This window comes from Aphelocoma coerulescens, chromosome 7 (genome assembly GCF_041296385.1).
Source record: "Aphelocoma coerulescens isolate FSJ_1873_10779 chromosome 7, UR_Acoe_1.0, whole genome shotgun sequence".
Classification (NCBI taxonomy): domain Eukaryota; kingdom Metazoa; phylum Chordata; class Aves; order Passeriformes; family Corvidae; genus Aphelocoma; species Aphelocoma coerulescens.
The window spans coordinates 1,724,314-1,747,663 of NC_091021.1; the positions used below are offsets into that span (position 1 = coordinate 1,724,314).

General features: G+C 45.9%; 1 protein-coding gene across 16 annotated transcripts in view; it reads left to right on the plus strand.

The window, feature by feature from the left end:
• The window catches only part of AGAP1 (ArfGAP with GTPase domain, ankyrin repeat and PH domain 1), a 309,586-nt gene that overhangs the window by 202,748 nt on the left and 83,488 nt on the right, over window positions 1-23,350 (plus strand). For 11 of the 16 annotated variants that reach the window (XM_069021702.1, XM_069021703.1, XM_069021705.1 and 8 more), the window contains one exon: window positions 11,659-11,820. The exons of 2 other annotated variants lie outside the window; for them this stretch is intronic. In XM_069021702.1, coding sequence (XP_068877803.1) covers window positions 11,659-11,820 — 162 coding nt within the window. Of the gene's footprint in view, window positions 1-373; window positions 765-4,610; window positions 4,846-11,658; window positions 11,821-12,294; window positions 13,806-23,350 lie in introns of those variants that run through there. 3 more of the 16 variants (XM_069021709.1, XM_069021711.1, XM_069021710.1) reach the window with 3 other exon arrangements.

Genomic DNA, 23,350 nt, shown 5'->3' on the forward strand with positions numbered 1-23,350 from the left:
GAGATTTTGGCTTTTAAGACATTTGAACAGAGGCAAAAATTACTTGATTGCTTCAGAGAAGCAAGTTTCTGGAAACATATTTAGAGATACATAATAATTTAAGGTTTAGAGCATGGAATTTACATGTTTTGGGATATACTTGGTTTGCCAGGTCAGGGGGGAAACTTCCCACAACAGTTTACAGCAGGCAACTCTCCCTGGCAAGGGTGGGAGCACTGTGTGTGTGTGCATCCTGGCCAGGCTGAGGTTTGATCACAGAGAAAGAAGTTAATTATGCCAGGAATTCCAAATTTAGATAGGGTATTTCAAATAACACTGTGGGAACGCTTGGAGCTTCTCTCCTTCCTCTTGGCTTCTTCATCCTCTCGCTCAGAAACACTGAAGGACTCTGCTGTTGTTGGTGTCTGGTCAGCACCTGCTGCTTGCTACTGGATTAAAGGCAAGCATAGAAAGGAGCTGCTTGTCAGTGAAGAATGAGAAAGCAAGAAAGAGAAAGAGAGAGAGAAAGAAAAAGAGAAAGGAAGAGAGAGAAAAAGAGAGAAAGAAACTAAATGGAAATTAAAAAGTAGCAGGACAGACTGGATCTGGGAAATCTCTGCCAGCAGCTCAGCTCTGCATCAGCCCATGTGTCACTGCCAGTGCTCTGGTGTTCAGGTGAGGCTGGAGGGCTGCACTGCAGAGAGGGAGTTGAAAATATGAGGGGAATGTGAAAGACACTGTCCCAAGCTGTGCCTGCTGTGTTCATCTGAACTCTGATGTGCTCAGTGATGTGCTCAGTGATGGTGGTCACAGCTCCCAATGGGTGGCAGACCCGTAGGTAGCCAGAGCTCGGTTCTGGAGTGCCAGGAGGACATCTGGAATATCTGCAGCTACCTGCCACGCAGCTCAGAACACCTGCAAATGATCCCTTGCAGGCTGTGCTGCTGTCCCAGGGCTTTCCCTCACTTGTTAGTGCTGGGAAGAGTGTCTGGAGCCCGTGTGATGCTTTAAAATTGATCACAGGGCTGAACTTGTCACTCCCTGGTTTGTGGCTGGGAGGTTTCTGTACGTGGGTCGGCCACGTGGAGGAGGTTTGGACAAACAGAAAGAATCAGCACTTGCTATTTTGATTTTTAGGCCTGTAAATTCACTACGTTTTTGCTGTTTCACGTCACCTCTCCCCAAAACAGCCAAGTGCTGCTTATCTTGGATGATGCCTTTGTTTGACACACAAACACTGCTTGGAAGCTGCCCCTTAAGGATGGATTGCAGTGCCAGTTTTGCCAAGAAATGCCTGTTTGATTGGCTATAACTGATGTTTTAAGTCCATTTTTCAGCAAATAGTTTTCTCTGAGTGTAATTTCTTGTGATTCAGCCACTCTTCTGATCCCACCACGGTCTGTGAGGCAGCAAAGCAGCTTGAGCTCCTCCTTCTTCTCATGCCCTTCCCTCTCTAACGCCTTTTTGGACCTCAGTGGTTGATCAGACACCTTTAATTTCCTCCCACATGGGGAGGGTGTTTCCCAAGGTGCTTCCCATGACAGTGCTTGTGAGCAGAACAGAAGGAGCAAGGCTGATCAGGGCAATGCTGTGAATTCAGGAGGGGCAAACTCAGTTATTGGGCACTGCAAGTTACAGCAGCCAAGCAGCAAGCACGGGGTTTTCTGTTGGGTTTCACTGACGCAGAATGGGAAGAGTTCAGGAGTGTGTCATTCCTATCACATGGAATTCTGTCATGCTTTGGGGCACTTCTGAGCTGAACAAGATTGCTTTTCTGGTTTTAAAGACATGGACAGCCAGGCATGTAATAATCATCTCTCCATGGCAGCTGTCCCAATCCATAAATATGCTTACATCCCAAACTTCTGGAAGCAGGCATCTCTGGGAAGTAATCATCTTCACAGCAAAAGCCAAGTTCCAGTCCTTGAGAGTCTCTGTTTCAGAGATGTAAAAAAAAAAAAAAATAAAGGCCTTTATGGGAATATACGAATTTAAAAACCTCAGGGTGGCTCTTTCCTGCTGGGTTCCCACTGGCACAAGGTTTGGGAAAAATACTTTTCCCTTGACGTGAGGTCATAGTCGTGGTAGGTGGACATTGTCACGGTCATGGTGTGACAGTGAACAAACTGGAAGTGCAACAGCAGTAGGAAAAAGGAATATTTTCTGTGCTCCTCAGAAAGCAGAGGAAGGAGTAGAAGGTTGGGCTGCTCCTGCTGTTGCAAAGCCAGGCACCTTGCCTGGAAAAAGGTTGACTTTGATTTGAAAACTGGTCTCTTCTTGGGTTCTTGGAGGTGCAGTTTGGGGTTTGTTGTGTAAAAACTGGGATTCTGTGTGGCAGCTTCTCCCAGAAAATACAGAGGGACCCGGGGGATGGGGGGGGGGGGAGGGGGTGTTGTGTTATTTATGTTCTACAGAGACTTCAAATAACAAAGATTATTATCAGTGACTTTATGGAAGGTGCTCCCACTTGTAAGCTAACTTGGTAGGAATCTCTGAGCTGGGGGAAATAGATGTTTACTCCCTTTAATCTAAAATTATGTCACTTCTGTGGTATCTTCAATCCAAGCTGACCAATGATGCTTAGGTAACTGAAATTCAAATTAAATTTACATGGCACTGAGCGTCATTCTGTTGGTGCATCTTGGGCTTGCTCAGTTCCAGCTTTCTGTAATAGCTGGGAGCAGGGCCAGAGTCCATCCATCCCACAGAGTCCTGTCCATCCCTCTGGCCAGTCTCTCTGCCCTTTAGGGGCTGGCTCAGCCTGACTTTGGAGCCAGGAGTGGGTCCAGGTTTCATTCACTCCTGAATTGGGTTGCATTTGAGCTGCTTGACCTGAAGGTGAACTTACCCCGGAAATCTCTCCCAGGAGTCATTTATTTCTTCTCCTCTCCAAACAACCCAAAGCCTGAGCTGTAGCAAGAGCCACTGATGTAGAAAGTTCACATCTAAAAATAGCTTATGGTGTAGAGATAAATTGTTTCCTGATTAGCACTTCATTTAAATAATTTGGTGCTATTAAATTTCCTTAAAATGGTGACTGTACAGTATGTGAAGTATCCCAAAATGTGTGAGTTCCAGGGCCATCATTAAGTGTGCTGAAGGTTGTTATCTGCTAACTGCTTGTGACATTTCAGATGCTGCAGGAACGGCAGCTCCGCGTTCTTATCAGTGCGAGCTTCCTGCCTGTTATTAATTGTGATCATCTATCAAACCCTCAGTGGTTTTTGCAGATCATGCAATAATCTTTTTTAATTGGAGGTCACTGTGAGGATTCAGATGTTACGATCAGGCTGATGATGAGTAAAAATGTTTATCAAGCCAAGAGCTCACAAGCGTGGGCAATTGCTCCAAAGCCTGCGGATCTTGGGCGCCTTTGCGAATAAATGCTGAACCGAGTCCTGAATTCTGGAATCTCCTCTGAATTCCCTGCTGGGAGGTGACTGAGGGTGATCTGGTGTGGTTCCCACATGGCCAAGAGGTTGGTTTTTGGGGAGTTACTTGTCGCCAGTCCTGCGGTGGGGCGAGGGACGTGAGGTGACTTCACGCCAAACGTTCCCCGCGCTTCGACTCGAGCGCGAGTTTTGAGCACAGCTGCAAGTCTGTGACTTACTTTTGTCATTGCTCACCTGAGTCAGTTTTCCATTTGGGTGGCTTTGCTGTTGGCTCAGTGATACACAGCTGCAGCAACGGGAGGGAGAAGTTGGCAGTTTGCTCGCAAAGGAAAAAAGCCCAATTTCAAGCGCATCCGGGATTTCCCTTTCATCCCACTAGAGGGGGATCCCTCAAGGTCGTTTTCCCCAGTTCCTTTGGACTAGGATTTGCCCTTTCCAGAACTAGAGAAAAAGAAACTTTCACTGTTAGTACCCTATATTCCTTACCAGTGGGGGGAAGGGAGCAGAGCATGTATTAACCCTTATGAAACAAATATTAGATAAAATAACTGCATTTGTTAAATACTGAGAAAAGTGAGTTTGCTGAGATTTTTCTCTTCAGGGGAAAAAAGGAAGAACAAGATGTCTGAGGATCCTTTCTCAGGGTGGGCAAATCCCTAATGATGATGAGGTAGGAATTTGTCGTGGAGCTTCAGGCAGGTGACTGGAACCCACGGTCAGTGCCTGTTTCCCTCTGGATGATTTTCATGCCTCCGTGGCGCCGTATCCTGGATAAAATCCCACATCTGCCTTGTCCACCCGATGCAATCCCTGTGTCTTGACGGTCACACGCTGCAGCACGAACTGGTTGGATGTTCAGACCTTTGCAGGATCGTTTGTGCTTTCCCCCCCCAGTGATTTTAAGATATTAAAGCCATCGGGAGGGTTGAAGCTGATTTACCAAACGGGGGAGAAAAAAAAAAAAATTCATAAATGTGTTTGGAGTATTGAACTGCCGTTGACATCTAAAGTCCCAACCATGCTGTTTTCCTCCACACTCCAGCAATCAGGACATCCAGCAAACCCATAAAAAACCAAACTAATAGCATGAATATTCAGTGACCTAGAATACTAATTATTGTCATGAATATTAATGTGATCGGACTTGCTTTTTCCTCTTCTCTTTCTCTCTGGCTCGGGTTTTTGTTGGTTCCCCCCCCCCCCTCTATTTTTTTTTTTTTTTTTTTTTTTTCCACTCAGCCAGCTCTAAAGATGGACCATAATGAGAGCATTTAAGAGAGAGAGCGCTCTCCGCCGTGACAGGGACCGGGGTAATAAGGAGAGCTTGATTAACGTGGTGCACTTGGGGGAGAGATGAGAAGATTCACGTGGGCCTGTTGTGGGGGAGGCAATGAGGCACCGGCGGCTGTGTTGCTGCTCCCTCAGATTAATGAGGCCTAAGAGTGCATTAGGAACAGTGACAAAGGTTTGATCTAATGGGCTCAGTCATTTTTCCTTTGAGTGACAGACGCACAGAAGTAATTGGCTGTGCAGAATGGCAGCTCATTGGCAGTACTTAAGGATACATTATCCCCGTTGTGTGGCCCGCAGAGGCTGTTTATCAAAACTGCTCACACTGCAGACATGCATTCACTTAGCTGCTGTTACAGTGGCAATAGCTATTTAAAAAAAAAAAAAAAAGAGTCATCTCACATTCGTATCTATTGTCTCTTTTGCGAAAATAAAGTTTCTTTGTTCCGGTTCCTGAAGAGGCGGTGAATGCCTGCAGTGGTCCCTCCCCACCCCGAGGAGGGCTCTGGCTGCAGCTCGCAGGGTTTGGGGAGGGTTGGAGCTCGTGGGAAGCTCCCAAAGTTAGCCCAGTTCATCTCAGTGCGCAGGTAGGACCCACCACCCCTCTCCAATTCCATTATTGACAGTTTCCACAGGCAGGCGAAGGGATTGGGAAGCGTTTCACATCCGTTGCCTCAGGGCCCTGCACATGCTCCGCTGTACCTCCCTCGGAATGATTTGGATCTCTGCTGTTGTTTTTTGCAGAGTTAAATCCGTGGTTCCTGTCGGGATTCACAACCAAATTAGAGCAACACGAAGCAGAGTTTTTGCCAGTGCAAAACGCTCACCTCTGGGTCTTAAAGCTGCAGTCCCCGAACAAGCAGATAACCTCAATCAGGACTTGCCCAGAAAGCCAGGCATATCTAATTTATTGCTGTTATTTGTTAAAACTACAGAAAAAGTAATCATATGCCTGCCAGGAAAGGAAAGCAGACTTTGATCCCAGCAGAATAAATAGTCGGGGATCTCGAGCAGAAGCCCGCGGTGAAGATGTTGGGTTTAACTTTCTTTTAGAAGAGATGTCTCCTCTGATGACTTAATTTTCCTCCACACTTGCTGTGTTGCTTTGGCATGCTCTGAGAATAATGGCTTTCCTCGTTATACTCCCAGCACCACGTCCTTCACTGCCAGGATATTTCTTGGCACTGCCTTGTTTGTTCATTAGTACTGACCCCGCTCGGTTTGTGCGCTGCTAATCGAGCCCAGTTCGTTGGGGATGGAGGTGGAAGGGCTTCCTCTAGGAATAGCTGCTTGTCCTCAGGAATTTTGTTCAGTAAATAAATGCTTCTGGGGAAAAAAGAAGTCTTAAAACTAAGTAAAACTCACAAGCAAGTTTGCTGCTGCAGTGTTGGAAATGATTGTCAGCGTGTTGAGGGGAGAGGTTCAGCACTGGAACCAGTGTGGTTTGGAAAGATTTTTGTCACAGAGTCGCAGTGGTTTGGGTTGGAAGGGACCTGAGAGATCCCCTGTTTCCAATCCTCCCTCTCACTCGTTCTTGTTTCACATATGAGTTACCTCAAGTAATTTTAGGTGCCTGATAAACCCAGGGCAGAGACCATGTGCTGTTTGCACGCTGCTGTCGGGATGAAGCAGAATCCATGGCAATACTTGAGGGAATTTCACCCCACTCAAGAACCTGGCTATGAAATTTGGAGCTCTCCAGGTCCCCCAGTCTCCTCAGAACGTGGCCAGACACCTGGGCAGTCCCTCCCTTCCCAGTGCAGACTGACTCCTTAGTGGGAGAGGCAGGAAGCTTGAAGTTGCTGTTTTCCCAGATTTCGGTGCAGCACACGATCTCCAGAGTGGGCACAGAAAGGAGGATGCACCTGGAAAAGATGGATGCTGAGGCAGCAAACGGATGGAACCCTGAAGAGCCATCCCCACGTGTTCCTGGTGCCAAGGGTTCCTATCTGTAGGTGCAGGAGAGGCAGGAAGTCCAGCTGGGATGGTCAGACACTTCTCAGGGAAGGTTTGTCCCTTGGAAAGGTTTCTGCACAACTCTGGGAGTTAATTCCCGAGTGTGACGCAGAACTGAGGATGGGAAGGGAATGCTTCCCATCCTTTTGCAGACAGCAGTGGGGACATCTCCCTTTCCCTCTCCACCCTGATGCCTGAAGAGACTCGAGGGAGCCGTGCTGGGTGTGGGTTTGGAGCGGGCAGCCAGCAGCCAGGCTAACCTACTTGACAGTGCCTGGTGCTGAATTAGAGGGCATTTCAAGAATAGGCAGAATTCCTGCAACACAAATTGACCCAACACGATTTGAAACAATTAACCCTCTGATATCAAGAGTCAGGATTTCCTGACCCACAACTCTAATGTATTTTTCATTAGTTCTAACAGCTGGTGAGCGCAGCCCTCTGGCCTTAAGAGGTTTATTTCTTTCTCTTCTCTTGTCTTTTCTTTTGGTTTTTTTTTTTTTGGAAGAGAAGCTCATCGGGAACACGAGGAGCTTGGCACAAATAAAACATGGTGAAAGCAGAGCAGTAGGGCTGCAGTTTATCTGATTCACTCTTTCTGTGCAGCCCCTCTGCGAGTCTCATATGCTGCTGCTTCACAGAAAAATACAGTTCTGCTTCACAACTCCTGCACTGACTGCTCGTCTCATAAATCCAGGAGTATATTAGTTGCACTTGAGGATGTAACTTCTGGTAGCTGATTTGTTTGGGGGAAATCACAGATGTGTCTGCAGCAGGGAATGGAAATCATTGGTGCCCTGTATCGTTCGTGTCACTCGTATCTCGCTTTTCAGGGTCTGCTTGTGAATTACATTCGTTCTGCATTTGTAATTAGTGGGTGGTGTAGTTGGTGAAGGCTTGAAATGATGTGTCTGTTACACTAACCTGTGATGATTCACTGGATTACTAAGTTAAAAACCAGCAAAAGAGGGATTGCTGACGTGCTGTCCCTCGCACTGTTCCATTACAGGAACAACCATGACCAAAACCATGAGTGGTTTCTTTTTTGATGGACAAGTCACTGCATATATGTAAGACAGCATTTGTATTAACCTTCATTGCATATTTTATTACAATTTTTACAATAGACCCTTTACCTTTTGGCTTTTACCAACACACTGTTCACCTCTTGTCTGGTCCTGTGTTTGTGCAAATCCTGGTTATTTCCATATCATTTCCGAGTGTTGCATTCCTGCTCTGTTGTTTTGGAAATCCAAAAGGGCTGCGTGTGAAGAGCCAGAGTGACTCCCTTGTTCTCGTTCTGCCCCCAGTGTCTGTTTCCCTCAGCTCCTCCACACACAGGCACTGCTCAGCTTAATTCCTCTTGTTCTCCACCTGCTCTTTGCAGCGATTTATACTGAATAAATGGGGATATCAATGGGATTTTGTGTGAGCACGCTCACTTTTCTTGTGGGCTCTTCTGCTGAGCAGTGGCCAAACCTGGAAATTACCTTGAATCTTAATTTGGATGGGTTTTGTGGGGCTTAATTGTTTGAACGTTTTGTAAGCGCGGTCGTAACGGGGTGTTTTATAACATCAGAAAAGATAGTTTTAATAAAGCTGTCTAGAGCTAGAAAGAGGAACTCTTCCTTTGATGCTCCTTTGGTAGATGAAAACATTTCTGTTCAATAGGAGACCAGCATCTTTTTTTTTGCTCATTTGAGACAAGTTCTGGCAACATACTGATATTCATTCAAATATAAATGCCATATTCCCTTTGAAATGCAAATTGTTTAAAGAAAAATAGCATATGGTAGAGGTAAGTACCTTTTCAAATCAGCTCCCACACTTTAGGGATGTGAGTACAGCTAAAATTATTCTTTGGAAAGAATCTGGAGCCTTTGACACATTGAAGCTTGAACTAATCAAGGCTTCCCAGTAAGCATATACACATATCCATATCAAGGAAACAGTGCTGAGAATACATGGATTAGCATAGTAATTTAACTGCCCCCTGCTAATCAACTTGAGCAACCAGCTGATGCATATAGGATGCATTTGAAGAGGCAACTCTTTCACAGCTCCAGCGTGGGCCAGGTAGCAGGCCAGGAGCTCGGGGTTAATGTGGAGATGGGTGTCTGTCTGTGGGTGGGGGACAAGAGGTGCAGGGTGTGCAGGCTTCACGTGCCTAACCCAACATACAGACTTTCCTTTTCGTACATCAGACAGCCACGGAATGGTTTGGGTTGGGAGGTCCCTTAAATCTCATCTGGTCCAACCCTCCTGCCAGGGGTGGGGAGATCTTCAGCATTTTCACTGAGTGCTGCTGGCCTCCTCTTTTTCACTCTCTCCCACTTGTCTGCTGAAAGACTGAGCTGGTGTCTGCTGTCGAGGCTTTATCCCTGAGGAAAATTAAAGGACTTCTGCCAGGCGTGGATTGGGGTTTGCCCACTGTAGATGGGGCTGTGTTGGAGAAGCTCTGTGTGGCACACGCAGCTGCGTGGCACAGAGCAGCAGGCCTTGTTTTGCATCAGCGCCTAGTGTGGGATGCATGTCCTGCAGTTAGACTGGAAAGTGGAAGAGTTAGTGATGGATTGGGAAATGATGATTTTTAAATAAGGTTCTGAGTAACAAGTTTGTGCTAGAGTTAAACAGATCGAGGAGGGAGACAGGAGAAGGCACACTATTTTCTGTAGTCTGGCCCTTCTGATACCTACTCGTGGATTCTGGCTTGATGGTCTGATACATCATGAAAATACACCTGGACAGAGTGGAACTTAATCCTGAACAAATGCTATCATGAAGGTTGCAGGATGAAGGTTACCAGGCTATGGTAGTAGGAAAAAGGGGAGCTGGGCTGGGTTCATCACTGAGCAGTGACGTGTCACATGAATGCCCTTGGCACCTATTCCGTGCTAGCAGCCCATACCTTTGAGAGAGGTGCAGTGGAAGAAGAATTCTTCTTTGGTTCCCAGAATAAGTCACTTCTCAACAGGTTCATGCCAAAATGTAGGGTTGGAGTTTCCTCAGATGGCTTTAAGGTGAGAGTAAAGCTTCTGGTGCTGACATGACGACGCAGAAATCTTGATATTCTCTTTTCAAGGTTTTGTTTCTGCATCATGGTTCGAAGGTGAATGGACACTGGTGTTCAAAAACTTGTGGACTAGGTGGAAGATGTCAGCATAAAAATGTCACTGCTTCTGTTGTGTCTATGTTGGCCTAAATCTCAAGTTTGTAGAATCTACTCTGTCTCAAACTCTAGTCAATCACATCAGCCACTCCCTTTAATTTGGTGGATCATCAAAATAATTTATTAATGTTCATAGTTTTTTCTGGATGGTGAAAACCAGAAGAAAAGGAGATTTCAAAGTGAGCATCAGCAGCATCACAGAAGCTGATTTGGAGGGAGATTTCCTTTAAGACAGCACAAAACACAGCTTCTGTCAGCTCATGTTTTCATCTTCTATTGTGGTTTTAAAATACTGAATTACAATTTAGTCCTCTGCTCTGTAGTCTCATGCCTTGGGAGGTCCCAACATGGTTCCAAAAGCCACCTTAGACTTTGCATAATTAAAGAAATGAGTTTTTCTGTCCGTATTTCATGCCTGCAAAGCAGGGATTGCCATGCAGAAGTTCTTGAGGGCTGAGTAAGTGCAGTGAAGACACTTTGTGCATTGAAGATACTGTGATGGATCTGTGTTAAGGACTAAAGAGGAGATTTTTGTCTTGGGAAAGGGGAGGAGAGAAAGGGACAATTATGCCAACTCTAATAAACACAAAGTAGTTCACTGAGCTCTGCTGTCTTCCCAAAGGCTGCTCTGGGAAAAGACATAATGATAGAACTGGGAGTCAGGAGATCTGGGTTTTATTTTCAAGCCTGCCACAATCTTCCTTTGTGGCCCTGGGTCATTTAACCTCTGAAAAATGGGGGAAATGATAGCAGATAATTAACAACCTCACAGGAGCATTGAAAATTAATTCATTAATTTTTCTGAACTCATCAGGAGAAGGTGCAATGGAAATGCAAAGTGTGAGGGTACGTTATAATATTGCGTCTGTTCCTTTCCCTTTGCATGTGTTTTTTAAGAGTGTTCTTCAATCCATAGAGGACCTGTGGGGCACCTTTAGAGAGCCTGCCATGAGCAATGAAACTGGCACTGTAAATTCTTCGTGGCTTTTGATATGCAAGACCCGTGCTAGGAACGGAGTAAAGTGTGCTCAGAACCCAAAACCGTGGAGCAGGTTTTGGCCCATAGCAGGTTGTAAGTAAGACCATCAAAAACCCGAGTTTCTGGAAAGGTTTTAATTGTTCCTGCTCTAAAATGAGTTCAACCAGATCCCACTTCTCCTGTTTTATGGTGAGAAACCTGTCCCTGTCACACCCCCTCGCACACAGCTCCCAGCATTTTAATGTCCTGGGCTTCAATGATCATGAAAATACAGAAGTGTTTACTGGGTAAAGGCTGTTTGTCCTGTGTCCCATTCCTGGGATGAGACCCAGGAATGATCCTTGCAGTCAGTCTAATGTGTGCTTTGTGTCACGAGGTTGTTTGAAGATTAAATGTCCAAGAAAGTTTTTTTTCCCCTTGATCTCTCAGTGCTGGCTGTCATTTGCTCCCCATCACTGTGTTCTTGGGGCACATACCTGCCTCAGGTATTATTTGGAGGCGGATTGCTTTAAACTCTTGGAGTTGGCTCAGTTGTCTCAGCTCAGTTGTACAAACAGTGGCTTTCAGGAACAGATTGATTTTCTGTGTGCAGTCTTAACAAGCTACAGAGAAGCTACAGAGTGAGTGCCTGCTAGCAGGGTGGTAGAAGATGGTGTTTCCCAGAAGGTGAACGAACAGAACGAGGTGACACTGTGCAAATTTTGGCTTTTTTTGTCCTCTTAGCTGGATTTGAGCTGCTGGAAGCTCTGGTCTCAGGCCCGCCAGCTCCAGCGCTTCAGCGAGGGTCGTTGCGTGGCTGTCTCTGCTCTTGTTAAGATACCCCCCCGTCCACCCTGATGCAAAATCCCTTTTGTCCTCTCTATTGACACGATTTGTTTTCCGTTTGTGCCTAGGGAACGTGACTACTAGCACATCTGTGTCTCAGATGGCCAGTGGGATCAGTCTGGTGTCCTTCAACAGCCGCCCGGACGGTATGCACCAGCGCTCCTACTCGGTCTCCAGTGCAGATCAGTGGAGCGAGGCCACAGTCATTGCCAACTCTGGCATTAGCAGTGGTAAGAAACCTGGAGCTGGGGGGGGTCACGTGCTGTGGGGTGAAGGGGCAGTTTGGTGCTCTTGCTTTTTTTCAAAAGGAAAAAAAAATAAAATAAAAAATGAAGCTCTGTGGCCCCGTTGTGCTGCTGGGTGCCGAACTTGAAGCGCCTGAGGGAAGAATCGGGATTAGGTAAAAGGGAATGGATCGGTAGAATAATTTTTTTACGAGGGCATGGAGTGACAGGACAAGGGGGAATGGCTTTAAACTGAAAGAGAGGAGGTTTGGATTGCAAATTAGGGAGAAATCCTTCCCTGTGAGGGTGGGCAGGCCCTGGCACAGGGTGCCCAGAGCAGCTGTGGCTGCCCCTGGATCCCTGGCGGTGCCCAAGGCCAGGTTGGACATTGGGGCTTGGAGCAGCCTGAAAGAATTCTGTGATTCTTTTTTCAACATGAAGAGCTAATGTAGTTACAATACTGCTTAATTTTCATTTCAGGTGCATAATCAGAGGATCCCAGAATGGTTTGGGTTTGAAGGGACCTTAAAAACCCTCTGCCATGGGCAGGGATGCCTTCCACTATCCCAGGGTGCTCCAAGCCCCATCTAACCTGGCCTTGAGCATTCCCAGGGATGGGGCAGCCACATAATGTAGGTTGTTTGCTTGATACTCAGATTCCTTGCCCCATGTGATGGGTATTAGCAGTCAATGACCCTCCAGATCTTCTCTTCAGCGTGTCCTTTCTCTGCTGTGCTCTTGCTCTACTGCCTGCACACTCCTGGCACAGTCTTAGTGTTTCCTCTGTGGAGCACTTAACAGCATTAAAAGGAGCAGACACTATTCCTGATGGTGTTTAGGAATTATTAGATTGTAGCAGTGAGACAATGGGTGGTTGTTTTTAAAGGGTAGATGTGATATTTGCTACCAGGCCAGGGTGAATAGGTCAGAAACAAGGGGAGGAATGCTGTTTCTGGTGGCTGCCCCTAAAATGGGGACAGTTAGGGGGATATGGGAACTATTTCACCTGTCCCATGTTTATCTCTGTGGCTGTATAAGGTCTGAATCTGAGCATAGCCCTGAGAGCATCTCTGGGTTTTCCAGCAGCTCTGGACAGGTTTTTGGTGCCACCTTAGGAGAATAGAGAGTCTAAAATCCGTGCTCACCTTGTTTCTGAGTGGCATCAGCTATCAAACTCATGGTTACCAAAGCACAGACATTTCTGGAGCTGTGAATGTGGGGGCAGCACCTTCAGGAGAATTTGGATTTAAATGGCCCAGGTTTTGACTAAGAGCTTTGTGTTGGAGCCTTGCAGGAAGGCAGGGATGTTGTGAAGCAGCACAGTGAAATAAAGGCTTCAGCCCTGTTCTCTTCTGTGCCCACCCGGCTCACCCACTCCTGGTTAAGCTTTTAGGGGAGGCAGCATTGCCCTGCATGGATGCTGAGCTGGTTTCCCACTTAAAACCATGTATTTTCTGCCTCTTTTTTCCAGAGCTGCTTTATCTTTTTAATCTACCCCAACTCTATCTCCCTTCTAAAAATCTTAGACCAAAGTTTGGGCTTTTTTGTGCCTTTTATCCTGTAGCTTTTCTAAGGCAAGATGGCTCCAGGAGGAAAGCAAGAGCTGTAGGCTGCAGTCCTGTGCACCTTGACACACCTGCTGGCAGGTGAACAGGTGCCATCCCTGTGCCAGATGCAACAACTGAGGCTGCAGGGGAGAAAAACCTTCAAAATCCAGTGAATTCTTACAAGTGGCATGGAAATAGAATTTTAAAAAGTAGGAATAGCACCTGAATTCCTTCTTTTTGCCATCCCCTTGACTTCAAAATGCTGTATTTTTGCTGGACTCACTGCTCCTGCTGCTGAGCTGGTTTGCAATTCCTTCCCTGGTGAAGGGAGCCTTTTCTCCCACCCCAGCTCTCTGCACTCCCCCATATGTGCAGTACCTTTTTCTGACTTGACATTCGTATGGGATTACTTCTGCCTCAAGAGAGATGACAGCCAGAATTATCTATGAAATATTTATTTTGAAATTGCAGGTGACTGGTGGGTTCTTGTGAATAAGCCTACCTCGAATAATTTCTTGCAGAGGTTCTAGTATTAAAAAAAAAAAAAATTAAAGGTTTTTTTTTTTATAAATATGTGGGGAAAATTGGATTAAGGATGAGTTTTAGGCAACTCAGGGTCAGCAGACTCAGAAGTATCGCACCAAAACTCCTACAAAACCTCAAGAATAATTGATTGCCCTGAGTGTATCATCTTTGGGCAAGCTCAGAAATGTGTCCTTTATGTTGGCAAGTTGACGCATGAAAAACCCTTTTTAATTTCAGGGGGCTTTTTCTCCATTAAAAGATTTTTGAATTTTAGTCATAAAAAGCTAATACTGTGAAAGCAGCAGGTATGGCAAGAAGCTAAGCATCTTTTGGAATTCAAATGCCAATGTACTGGAGAATATGCCTGCTTATTGTCACATGGTTTTATTGTAGACAAAATAACATATTGGGATTCAATTTTTCTCTGCACCTTTTTTTCACATTAAATTAATACTTTGTGTGGCTCCAGAGAACTTTTCAAAGTCTTCCAAACCAGACCTTTGGTTTCCTGGGGCTTCTGTCTTTCAAGCAGCTGTGAACATCTCCTAATTAGATAAATTACTTTGTAGTGGGCAGAGCCACAAAACAGGAGGTGCTGGTTAAATTAAAGGGGAAAAATAGAAAAATCCATTCTCTGAAATGGAATGCCCCACTGCTTTATGACTATTACTGTTGTAAGGTTTTACATTTAAGTACCTGAGGTTTAAAATTAAATGTCTAATATAATTTGGCGCTGGTAACATGAAGCCCGCGACTGCCCTGGGAGAAAATCTCGACAGCTTAGTTTGGTGTTTCAAATTGCTGCGTGCTGGATAGTGAGCAGCTCGTGCTGCTGGCTCACTATTTAGCTCAGTCCCACCTGCTGTTCAGCATCATTTCCAAAGCAGGAACATATTTGCCTTAAAAACTCCCGAATTTTCAAAAGGCTGTTCCAGCAGCACATGAAAAATTAATTCTTTTTGCCTTTTTTCCTCCCTTTCCCCCTGCCCCCCCCCCCCCTTTCTCCTCCATACTCTTGTAAGTGCTTGACAGAAGTAATTTTAGCAGCGAGAGGGAATAAAAACTGGGGGCAGTAAATCCCTGTCCAGGAACCTCTTGTGTAGATTCTTTATGGACCCAGAATTGATCTGCGTGTCAGATCCTGATGTAGTTTCAACTGTTTATCACCCTAATGGTGGTAGAGAGACCATGAACATCAACTTATAATCCTCCATGAAAGAAATTGGTGTTTGCAGTCAATGAAGGAGCAGCTCAGCTTTATTGATAGATTTGGAACAATTACTGCTGCTCCAGCTATTGGCCGAGAGGTTTTCCTGGATCCTGCTGGAAGCCTGTGAGGTTTTTTCCTCTGATAAATCTTCTCCTTGATGGATTTTTTTTTCTTTTTATCACCCAGAATTACCTGTAGTTGCTCGTTGCTGGGGAACAAGAGGGTTTCTGGTCTCAGGGGAGCCATTCGCAGCCTCTTCGGGTGTGCAAGTTCGGTTCTAGACTGTGCATCCCACAATTCCTCCCCTGCAAATCCAGCTCTTGTTTTCATAAAATCACAACATTTTTACAGCTAGAAAAGCCCTCTAATATCATCAAGTTCGACCTTTAACCCAGCACTGCCAACCTCACCGCTAATCCCTACGTGTGCCACATCCACGTGTTTTCTGAACACTTCCAGGGATGGAGACTCCACCACTTCCCTGGGCAGCCTGTGCCAGTTCCTGACCACCCTTTCAGTGAGGAAATTTTCCTAGTATCCAGTCTGAACCTCCCCTGGCACAACTTGAGGCCACTTTTCCTGCTAATTTTCTTAACAGGACTGTTCTGAGGCTTCAGTGAAAAGCTGCCCAGGAGGACTCCCCTGAGGCATCTCCGATTTCAGTCCAAAGTACAATTTTTTCATGATGGTTAATAATTTGTTTAGAGAAGGACAGTGGATCTGGGGAGGGGCTGGAGCCCCAGGAGAGGCTGAGGGAGCTGGGAAAGGGGCTCAGCCTGGAGCAAAGGAGGCTCAGGGGGGACCTTGTGGCTCTGCACAAGTCCCTGACAGGAGGGGGCAGCCAGGGGGGGAAATCGGGCTCTGCTCCCAGGGAACAGGGACAGGAGGAGAGGGAACGGCCTCAGGCTGGGCCAGGGGAGGCTCAGGGTGGACATCAGCAGGAACTCCTTCATGGAAAGGGTGGCCAGGCATTGGCAGGGGCTGCCCAGGGAGGTTTGGGGTCCCCATGCCTGGAGGTGCCCCAGGGAACAACTGGATGTGGCACTCAGTGCTCTGGGCTGGATGACAGTCACAGGCTGGACTCGATGGCCTTGGAGGACTTTTCCAACCTTTCCAGTTCTGTGACTTCAGTGGTGCTGATGCCACTACAGAGATGGGTCTGTCTCTTCTCCAGTCGTCACAATCCGTGCACCTCTGAAGAGCCTGACTGACAAACCCTCAAATTTGCCATCAGAGGTTTTTGTGGTGCCAGGAACCACAGGCAGCTGCCTTGCAAATGTGAGATTTGTCAGACTTCACTCTGAGAAGACCAAGGATGTAATTTCCTACCTGGGGATGAAGCAGCAGCTTGGTTCATTCTCTTTTTAAATGTCCTGTTTTATCATTTGGCTTCTGTGCCCCGAGACCGTCAGAGGGAAGGATTCCTTCCTGAAGGATTCAGCATTCAGCTCTTCTGACAGAGCACTGCAAACAGCAGTTTGCATGGGACAGGGATTTCTCGTCTCTGGGCTTGTAAATTGTCATTTGAATTCCAGCACGATGTAAAATTCTGCCATAAATCAAATATCTGTTTAAATATCATCCACTTAGGCTTTATCACTGTACAATTGCTTGTACGGGCCATTTGAGCTCGGCTGTAATTTATGGAAGTTGTAATACCTGGTGTCTTCTGAGTTTCTAACAGTTTGGTGTTAGGGTTTATTAATGTAAAATTGAGTTCTCACTGTGCCATGGGGTGTGAGAGGTTGCTGGAGTGTTGATATTAATGCAGACCTTGCAACTTGCCTTACTTGTCTGATCCTAAGTGCTGGGAATGATTAAGTGATGGAACCTTCTGCTCTGCCTTGGAAAAGGAAATGGTTCAGCTTGCATCTGACATCAGAAAATGCCACTGAGAGCTGTTGGAATTCCATAGGCAAGCTCTTGACCAGGATCTATGATATAATTTCACATAGATTTGTAGAATTTCGGAATTATTCGTGCTCAGTATATACAGATGGTTTAGGTAGGAAGAGCTTTTTCCTCCTTTTTAAATATGGAAATTGTGACTGAAAAGCAAATGTAAATTTGTTTTCTCCATTTTTTTTTCCTAGCTGCTTTAGAGCTGCTCTGGGGTTTTCTGTAGTTCTTACTTCTTAATATAATAAAATTCACCATGTGTAATATGTGCACATAGTTTGCATCACCTTGCACGGGAAGGGAAAGGGAACATTCTTCTACTTTTCATACCTTTTTGTGATCCACAGATTGCTTTTGGCAAAACATTTCCAGAGGGAAATGATGTCAGTTCAGCAGGGTAAACTCTGCTAACAACAACTTATGACTGCCTTTGCTTTCTCTACATACCTTGAGGAAACTGGGGTTATAAAGCACTGCTTCTTAGCAATTTCTGGAAAACCATCCCCTTTCAGCGTGAGCTTGTGTACTGAGAAACTTCCAGTATTCAAATTTACTTGACATTCTTGACAAGCTCTTACCTGAAACAGCCCAGTCAACCAGAAATGTTCAAAAATTCTATGTAACAATGAAGATGTAATAGGAAACTGGGCGTTTTTTGGACTTGCTGATCCTGCAGGACTTGAGATTTCAAACTGATTTTAATTCAGGCAGGGGATGATGGGGTTCTGCAACCTGTGGTTCCCCAAAGTGGTGTAAGGCCTGGAGGGCAGTGGTGATAAATAAGTGCTCTGAAAAGGGGTTCAGAGCATTAATCCCACTGATGCTCTCTGCCTGGGGTTTTTAGGAATGTGTTAGCCTCTGGAAGCAGTAGGACCCAGTGCTCACCCTTTCTGTTCTGTAGACCACAGGAATCTCAACTTAATGGGAAACTTTGGAGTCACCATCCCTGGAAGTGTTAAAAAATGTGTGTGGCACTTAGGAACATATTTCAGAGGTGGGTTGGGGGTTGGACCCGAGGCTCTCAGAGGGCTTTTCCAACCTAAATTCCTCTGTGGATCTGTGCCTTTCTCCTGCCCATCCAGGCCACAGGTGGCAGCTCAGCAAACACCAAACTGGGACGAAATCAACTTTTTGTCTGAACTATAAAGCTCTGGGTTTTCCCAGCATTTACTGATGGATGCTTAAAAACACATTTTGCATTTAGTTTGGCTTGGGATTTACACCGAAGTAAAAATGCAAGTGGCACATTCTTTCTCATAGGGGAAAAAGGTGGGGTTTTTTTTGCCTGGTTACTGATGTTGATTAATCTGATTTGATTGTCTGGCAGTGTTCAGTAAATCAGTGCTTTTTCTGCCTGTAGCTGGGCTTGGTTGTCACACCTTCTCTGTTATCCCCACTCAGGAGAAAAAAGAGGAAGAAAACCCTCAAGCCAATGCACTTTATGTTTATTCTTGGAGTTTAAGCTTTAACCTGACAGAGCAGTGAGGAGAGGGAATGTTATCTTCGTCAGCTCTTTAAGTTCTGTCCAGGAAACACTTTCCAGAAGTCAGGACTTCTCAAGGAAGGAAGCTCAATACCCATCGTGGTTCTGTGTAGCTCAGACATTTGACATTTGACAGATACAGCTCTTAGAAGTCTGCAAAATGTCTTCCCTTCTCTGGTTCTGTATTAGAACCATTATTTTGAATCATTACATGGAAACCTTTTAATGTAAGGCTTAATATTGAAGATGCTCACACCCCTGGACAAGTGGGATTCTTCATCAGGGAGCCCATCCTGTACTCTCATTTGTTTGTAGAAGAGCTTAATTTTTAAAGGTTTTTGTTTTGGATGTTTGCAGTTTAAGGTTGCTTTAATCTGAAATGTTTGCAGTAAATGCAAGAGCTGGGTTCACACAATATCCTGCAGGAGTTTATGGACTTTGAAAATCACATTGTGTTTGCAGAGAACATTATAAATGGAGAGAGACACTCTCAGGTAAACACAGAGTGAAGCCACAGCACTGCGGGAGCAGAACGCAACATTTTATAAACTCCTTGATTCGAGTAGTGTGGCTTACAAATTTCATAAGCCCAGTGCATTCCATGTTTAAGCACTTTATAAGGAAGACTTAAGGAGGGAAATAAATAAGCTTCCCAAATCAGTACATGCCTTTATTTTTTCTTAATCTTTTAATCTCAATTGAAATAATCTAAGTTTATCTAATAACGTAAATTCGAAATTTATTTAAAGTTTAGTAAAGGTTTAAACGTGAAGTTGAGGAAGCAAAATGTTAATGTACAGCTACCACGGGGGCAATTCCTGATTTGAGGACTTTGCACATCCACACTTCAGAACTTCCACTAGATGCCTGTAATAGTCACATTCTTGTTGAATGCATGGCTGAGAGTGCCGTGCTTTGTCTCTTAGAGTCTGGAGGAAGAGCGTGCAAGCCACACACACCCGGTGCTTTTATTCCTTCTGGGCCTTAATGAAGTTTCTGTTGCAATTAAGAGCAGAGCAGCTGCCCCACCAAGCGTGGCTGTTGGCGGGCTCGGTTTCCCCCGGCGCAGGGCCCGGAGCGTGGGCTGCTCCGGGGATGTTGTGTATTCCTTACCTGTGCAATCCAACCCTTCAAAGCTGCCTCACAGCACACATGGCTCAGGGGGTGAAAGGAGCCTCTGTGCCGGGCCCTGGGCACAACCTGGGCATTGTTGGGGGCCAGCTGGAGCGCGGAGCCCCAGCCTTCCCTTCCTGCAGGTGGGAGAGCTTCTCCTTTCAAGTGCCTTCATTTGTCACAGTTGATGTCATCCCTTCACTCAGCCCTGGCTGTGCCACCCACGGGCCGGGGCGATGAGGAGTATCCAGTGCACCAGGGGTGGGGTACATCACCATGTGCCACAGCCATAGGGAGGAGGAGGAGGAGAGAAGATCCAGCAGGCAGGAATTGTGCAGCAAGATTGATTGATTTAATTATTTTACAAACTCTTTTATAGACTTTTTTCTTCTTAGTCTAATTGGACAAAGGGCCAGCCACCCCTTGGGGGTGATTGGCTAAAATCCTAAAACATCCATTGTCAAAATATTTTTCTACTGTGCCATAAACAAGACTTTTCAAGGTTGCAGGTGTTTGGTTGTTTACATTCCCTGCCACCTCTTCTGTGAGAGAGAAAAGTCTCTCACGGACTTAGAAAATAACAAGAAAATCCTTGCTAGCAGCATTTTTATACCTACACCAGGGGCTTCTCTGATGAGCACCAGAAGGGCCCCGACTTATTTATCCAACAGCTAGAAGAAGGGCTGGATTAAACTGAAAAATTAAAAAAAAAAAGTTTGTCTATGGCAGTTACACCACCTGACACCTCTGAAAGACAGAGCTTTGTGTTTTAAGAGCTTTGCTTTGCAGCTCTGGGTCTCTGCGATGGGAAAATGTTTGATTTTGCCTTTGATTAAGAGTAGTCTTGGTGTTGCTTCCATTATTTCTTTTCCTTTCTGACACCGCTGCTCGTGGCATACATTACCAGGAAAGCCTTAGCTTTTTCCTGCCTAGCATGATGCAATTAACAGCCAATTTGCTGTACAGCAATTATTCAGCTTTAATTGGAAAATGTTAATAGTGAAAGTCTCTTGGTTTGGGTTTTTTTTTTTTTTTCCTTCCTCCAAAACACCAATATTAGGGCTTGTCACTGAAGTCTCATGGACTGACAGTGGAGAGTTTCCTAACCTCTTCTCAATTACCACAGAGTGGGTTTGAAGCTTGAAGTTATCCACAGGTTATACAGACGGAAGGTTAAAGTACAGGAGTAGAGACGAGACATCTTTCTGGCTCTGAGCATCTCTTTGAAGAGAGTCAGTTCTTCCTCTCTGTCTTACTTTGCCTATCTTGAAACACAAGGTAAATATTTTAGTAGGAAGTGATTCAGTAAGCCATGGATTCATTATTTTCCAAGTACCTGGTGACCTGCAGGCTCTATTTCAAAGCAAAATGTTGTTAAATGAGGATTTTTTAATGCAATGAGAACACAATGCTGATGGTTAGATCAGGGTAGAGCTCTCTGTGTAATTAAGGTGAATTTATTATGCATCTCATTTGGATCTAAAATAGGATTTGCCACATATTTGTATGTACCTGACTGTGATGGAGCTCACTCACCCAGGCAGGATGTGTTCTTTAAGTGTGCTCCAAGTGGCTGTTTGTTCCCACATCACCATTCCTTGGGATGGTGCTGGTGGGTTTGCCAGATTCATGGTGCTGCGGTTGGCAGCTGTTCTTGAGGTGTCTGATCATCTACCTGGCTTCAAAAGGGGGAGATAGAAACCAGTCACAGCATGAATCACAGGAGGGTTTGGGTTGGAAGGGCCTTAAACACCATCCTGTTCCAGCCTCCCACTAGGCCAGGCTGCTCCCCAAACTGGCCCAGGGAGCCCAGCACGTGACCTGGAATTGAACCAGGAGGTTCTGCCCTGAGGTTTGTCTTCAAAAGGACCATCCATCTCCTTTCTCCCTCCTGGGGAGGGAGCAAATTCCCTGAAATGAACAAGTTACCTGCAATAAATCCCCGTCATTTCTGCCTTTTGTACTGCCTTTCACCTCTCTGTTGCACATCCCAGTTGATGGCCAGGGGAAACGACAACGCCCACAGCATCGTACACCCAGCTGGGAGCAATTCAGGGTGACACCACGTAGGGCTCACAGGGCTGCTGCTGCCCAGTGAAAACGTCCTGCCAGAAGAATTAGAGAATTCCCTCTATGTCTCGACTGTAGGTCTGTGCTGCAGGAGCCACAAAGTTAGTTTGCCTTGGGATGTGGTGGCATCCTGCAGCATCCCAGACTTGCAGCTCTTTCCTGGTTTGTTGTCCTTCCGTGTTCAAACAACTTGTCAGGCTTGATCTTTCCACGGGGCACGTTCACATCCAGTGAGAGGCGGGGAGCTCAGAGATGCGTCTGTAGCGGGGGATGAGATAAATTAACAAGCCCTGCTCGCTCAGGGAGTAGTTTATATCATCCCTGCCCCTGACCCAAACCTGCTGCAAGGCAAGATGTGTGGAGGAAGATTAGGATCTCAGGTTGCAGGTCATCTGAAACACAGCCTTTGCTTTGCTTGTCACCATCCTGGCAACATGGGAGAGAGTCCTGGAGGAAATGGCTGTGTCCTCTCCTTGTGTCAGCTGGTGAATTCCTTATGGGTATGAGGAGCTTCTTTTGAAAGGGAGCTTCTTTTCTTCCTAGCAATCCTTCAAGTTCCAGGGAGCGGGATGCTGTTTCGCCAGCACTGTAATGTGTTCTCCTTAGGAGGGAAAATGGACTTTAGTGGGGTTTTTTAAGAGCTGTTGTTGCATTTCTGCTCTCACGCTTCCTTCAGGACAGCCCAGCGTTGTAGGGAATGAGCTGGAGGTGGCGTGGCTTCCCTTTAGATAAGGGAGATGGTAATGAGGGTCTTTCCAAAATTACTGAAGCCTTCCAATATCTGTGCCTGGCCATCTTGAGACTGATCTTCTCTCCCAAGGCTGTGGGTGATGTCCCTCCCTTGCCACAAAGTGCAAGTGATGCTCTCAGGCCAAACGTTCCCGGAGGTCTGGTCACTTGAGGTGCTGCCACACAGCAAGAGCTGGACCCTCCAAAAGCAGGGAGATCCCTCTTTTTTTGTCAAGAAGGAAGCTTTGTTTTCCTTATTTACTTGAAATTGCTCTTAGAGGAAAGGAGTTATTCCTGAGGGGGGCTTCCTGAGGATGACAGGACAGCTTTGAGAACTGCAGGCTCTGGGCACAAAGCTGCAAAAATGGGAGATGCCGTGGAAAGGAAAGACTCCTGAGGCTCTTTGATCTCCATCCCCCAGTTCTGCTCAGAGCTTCCTTTGATTTCCTTCAGTGCAGCAGGTTAATTTAAGCCCTCCATAGCTTGAGTGTCCGAGCTGAGCTCAGCTCAGCGACGACCACATGCACCTAATTCCTCCCGAAGGTGTGAGCTCTCTGTACTTGACAAATATTTGCTGCTTTTTTTCATCCTGGAAGCTGTAATCTCATGCCACCCCTTCTCCCCCACTCCCAAGTGTTTATTACATCCCCAGACTCGTGCCAAGCTGCAGTTCTGACAGGATTTTAATGTCAGTCCTATACATCTGTGCCTGACTCCGTCCTTCCGCAGTCGCTGTGCGATTGCAGCATCCCTTTAACTTCGGTCTGAGGCAGAGGAGGAAGATAAAGAACTTGATAGAACATTTATGGTAATAGCTGTAAAGGGAAGCTGGAGAGCAGTGGATTTCACAGCCAGAAAAATCTCAGCTCGGGGAAATGGGTCTGAAATACAAACTACAGATAGTTATAGTCTCTTGCTTCTCCTGTTTAAATAAAAGGATTGCTTTTCTCACCTTTATTT